The sequence below is a fragment of the Montipora capricornis genome, chromosome 9 (assembly GCF_036669925.1).
Source record: "Montipora capricornis isolate CH-2021 chromosome 9, ASM3666992v2, whole genome shotgun sequence".
NCBI lineage: Eukaryota > Metazoa > Cnidaria > Anthozoa > Scleractinia > Acroporidae > Montipora > Montipora capricornis.
The window spans coordinates 9,675,939-9,678,685 of NC_090891.1; the positions used below are offsets into that span (position 1 = coordinate 9,675,939).

Genomic DNA, 2,747 nt, shown 5'->3' on the forward strand with positions numbered 1-2,747 from the left:
ACCAGATCAGTCCTTGAGTGCAACTCTTCATCTAGCAGAATAATTCAGATTAGAATTTCTGGGCAACCCCACAATCTCAATATTATCCAGATCTCTGCGCGAACATCATCATTCACAGAAGATTGAGTCCTTCTATGACCGATTAGAGGAAGCTAATGAGAACTCAAAAGAAAATACCTGATAGTGACCGGGGACTGGAATGCACAGATCGGCAGTAACAACGTGCCAAATTGGAAAGGTGTCGCAGGCGGGTACAGTATAGGAGCAACCAATGAAAGAGGAGAGAAAGCAATTAAGAGTTTGCAGAAAGGAACAAGTTAGTGATTGCTAACACACTATTTAAACATAAAACGATCAAGGATGGTAACTAATGGCATGCTCCAAACGGCCAGAGCTATCAAATTGATTTCATAATGGTTAGCAACAAATTAAAATGTTGCATACAAATGAAGGGTACCAGAACCTTTCCTGGAGCAGATGTTGGGAGTGATCATGATTTGGTGATGATGACGATAAAAATTAAACTATTGGAAAAGTGTAAAGAAAAAGCAGTGTGTATCAAGTACGACGTTCAAAAGCTGAAAGACCCCAACTTTGCCAAACAGTTCAAAGCACAAATAGGTGGCAAATTTGCACCAATGTTACTTATAAGCAATGTGAATGAACAAACAGACCAATTTAAAGAAGTCATGAATCAAGCTGCAGCAAAAGTCATTGGTAAAGAGAAGACTGCAAAGAAGGCATGGATCACGACCAAAATGTTAGATAAATGCAACAACAGAAGGAAATTGAAAGGAAAAAGAAATCTGAGTGATGAAGACATGGAAAGTTATAAAGCGGCAAACAAAGCTGTGAAGCAAGAGAAAGGAAATGCAAACGAGAGGTGGATCAACGAGAAATGCGAGATTATTGAGAATAATGTTCATAGAAACCCGAAGAAGGCCTATGAGACTGCTAAAAAGCTTTTGTTACTAAAGACAAGGATAGAAACGCAACAACTATCATTGAAGGCAGGGATAGGAAGATGTTAAATGACGTTGAAGATGTTCTAGGGAGATGGAAAGAATATTGTGAGGAGCTGTACAATTATCAAACTCATAAGGATCACACAATACTGGACATCTTGAAGACATCTTGTTACTAAAGACAAGGATAGAAACGCAACAACTATCATTGAAGGCAGGGATGGGAAGATGTTAAATGACGTTGAAGATGTTCTAGGGAGATGGAAAGAGTATTGTGAGGAGCTGTACAATTATCAAACTCATAAGGATGACACAATACTGGACATCTTGAAGAGTGCTGCAGCACCAAATGAACAGCTCCACCGATTGTTAAGGCAGAGGTCAAAGAAGCTGTGAGAAGTCTAAAAGACAACAAATCCCTTGGGGTGGATAACATCCACGGAGGGCTACTGAAGTATGGTGGAGAGGAAGTCATTGAGATACTGCAGGATATTTGCAATAAGATTCTAAAAACGGGAATTCGGCCTGAAGACTGGACAACGTCAATCCTGATTCCAATCCTAAAGAAGGCGCCTTTAAGTGTGCTGACCATAGAACAATTGCACTTATCAGTCATGCTAGCAAAGTAATGTTAAAGATCCTCCAAAAGAGAATTGCACCAACTGTGGAGTCTCTGTTGGATGGTTTCCAGTCAAGTTTTAGAGCAGGAAGGGGCACAGCGGAGCAAGTAACCAGTCTTAGAATATTGTGCGAAAAGTACATCGAACACGACTCAAAAGTATTCTTGAATTTCGTCGATTACAGAAAAGCACTTGATAGGGTATGGCATGTTGCTATATGGGCAGTGCTGAGGAAATATGGGATAGATGAGAACATTATGAGAGCACTTGAGCAACTTTATACGAAGTCAACAAGCAAAGTGAGGGTCGGGGCGAAATTTAGCGAGGAGTTCCCATGTAGCGTTGGGGTGAGACAAGGGTGTCCTTTGTCGCCAAGTCTTTTCAATGTCTTTTTGGAGGAGATTGTAAGCAGATCAGTCGAAGAGTCCACAGGTGGCGTTTGTGTTCAAGGCTTGTTGGTGAATAACTTTCGATTCGCTGATGACATTGCTTTAATAACAGACAACAGCAGTGAACTACAGGACCTTACCAATAGACTGAACACAGAGTCGACGGATTATACAATACATTACATACTTAATTGACTGCTCTCCATAGGGGCTTTTCAGGGGCAATGAAACACAACGAAACGACGCAACACAACAACAACAATTGTTAAGAACCCCAACTGGCCGGAGGCAAACCAGTTGGCTAATTACACGTGCAGATTCGAAATGGAGGTAAGTGCAGAGAAGAGTAAGACCCTTATAGTAGGTAAAACAGCTGAAACATTAAAGGGAAAGTACGGTCTAGAAAAAGCTTCTCTAAATTACAAGAACTCTTCCCCAGGAATTCTAAAATAATTGCCGTTTTGTTCACTTCCCTGTTAAAATGTGAGAAGAGCACTTTGATGTTGCCTCTTCCGTGACTTGGAGAGCGCCATCTTGGATATGACGTGTTATGACGTACAATAGTCAACAAACGTGTTCGACCTTACTAAATTCTTCGTTCCGCGATCACTTTCTCAATGTTGTGTGACCTTCCTGCTTCGAGAAATTCAAATGTAAGGTGAATTATGGTAAACGGTCTTGTGGTTCATTACGTAGTAGGCCATGTCGGCCATAAGTGCGACAGAAACTCAAGTCACTTAAAACTTATAGATTTTCTAGGCAATCAAACTAGG

General features: G+C 40.8%; 1 protein-coding gene across 1 annotated transcript; it reads left to right on the plus strand.

Moving 5' to 3' along the window:
- Positions 1-446: 446 nt before the first annotated feature.
- On the plus strand, positions 447-1,031 carry LOC138017254 (uncharacterized). Its single transcript, XM_068864400.1, has one exon. The coding sequence runs from the start codon at positions 447-449 to the stop codon at positions 1,029-1,031; it is 585 nt and encodes a 194-aa protein (XP_068720501.1).
- The last annotated feature ends 1,716 nt before the right edge of the window (positions 1,032-2,747 follow it).

Coding starts and splice junctions, on each gene's coding strand:
- LOC138017254 (XM_068864400.1), top strand. CDS start 447: ATGAAGGGTACCAGAACCTTTCCTGGAGCAGATGTTGGGAGTGATCAT.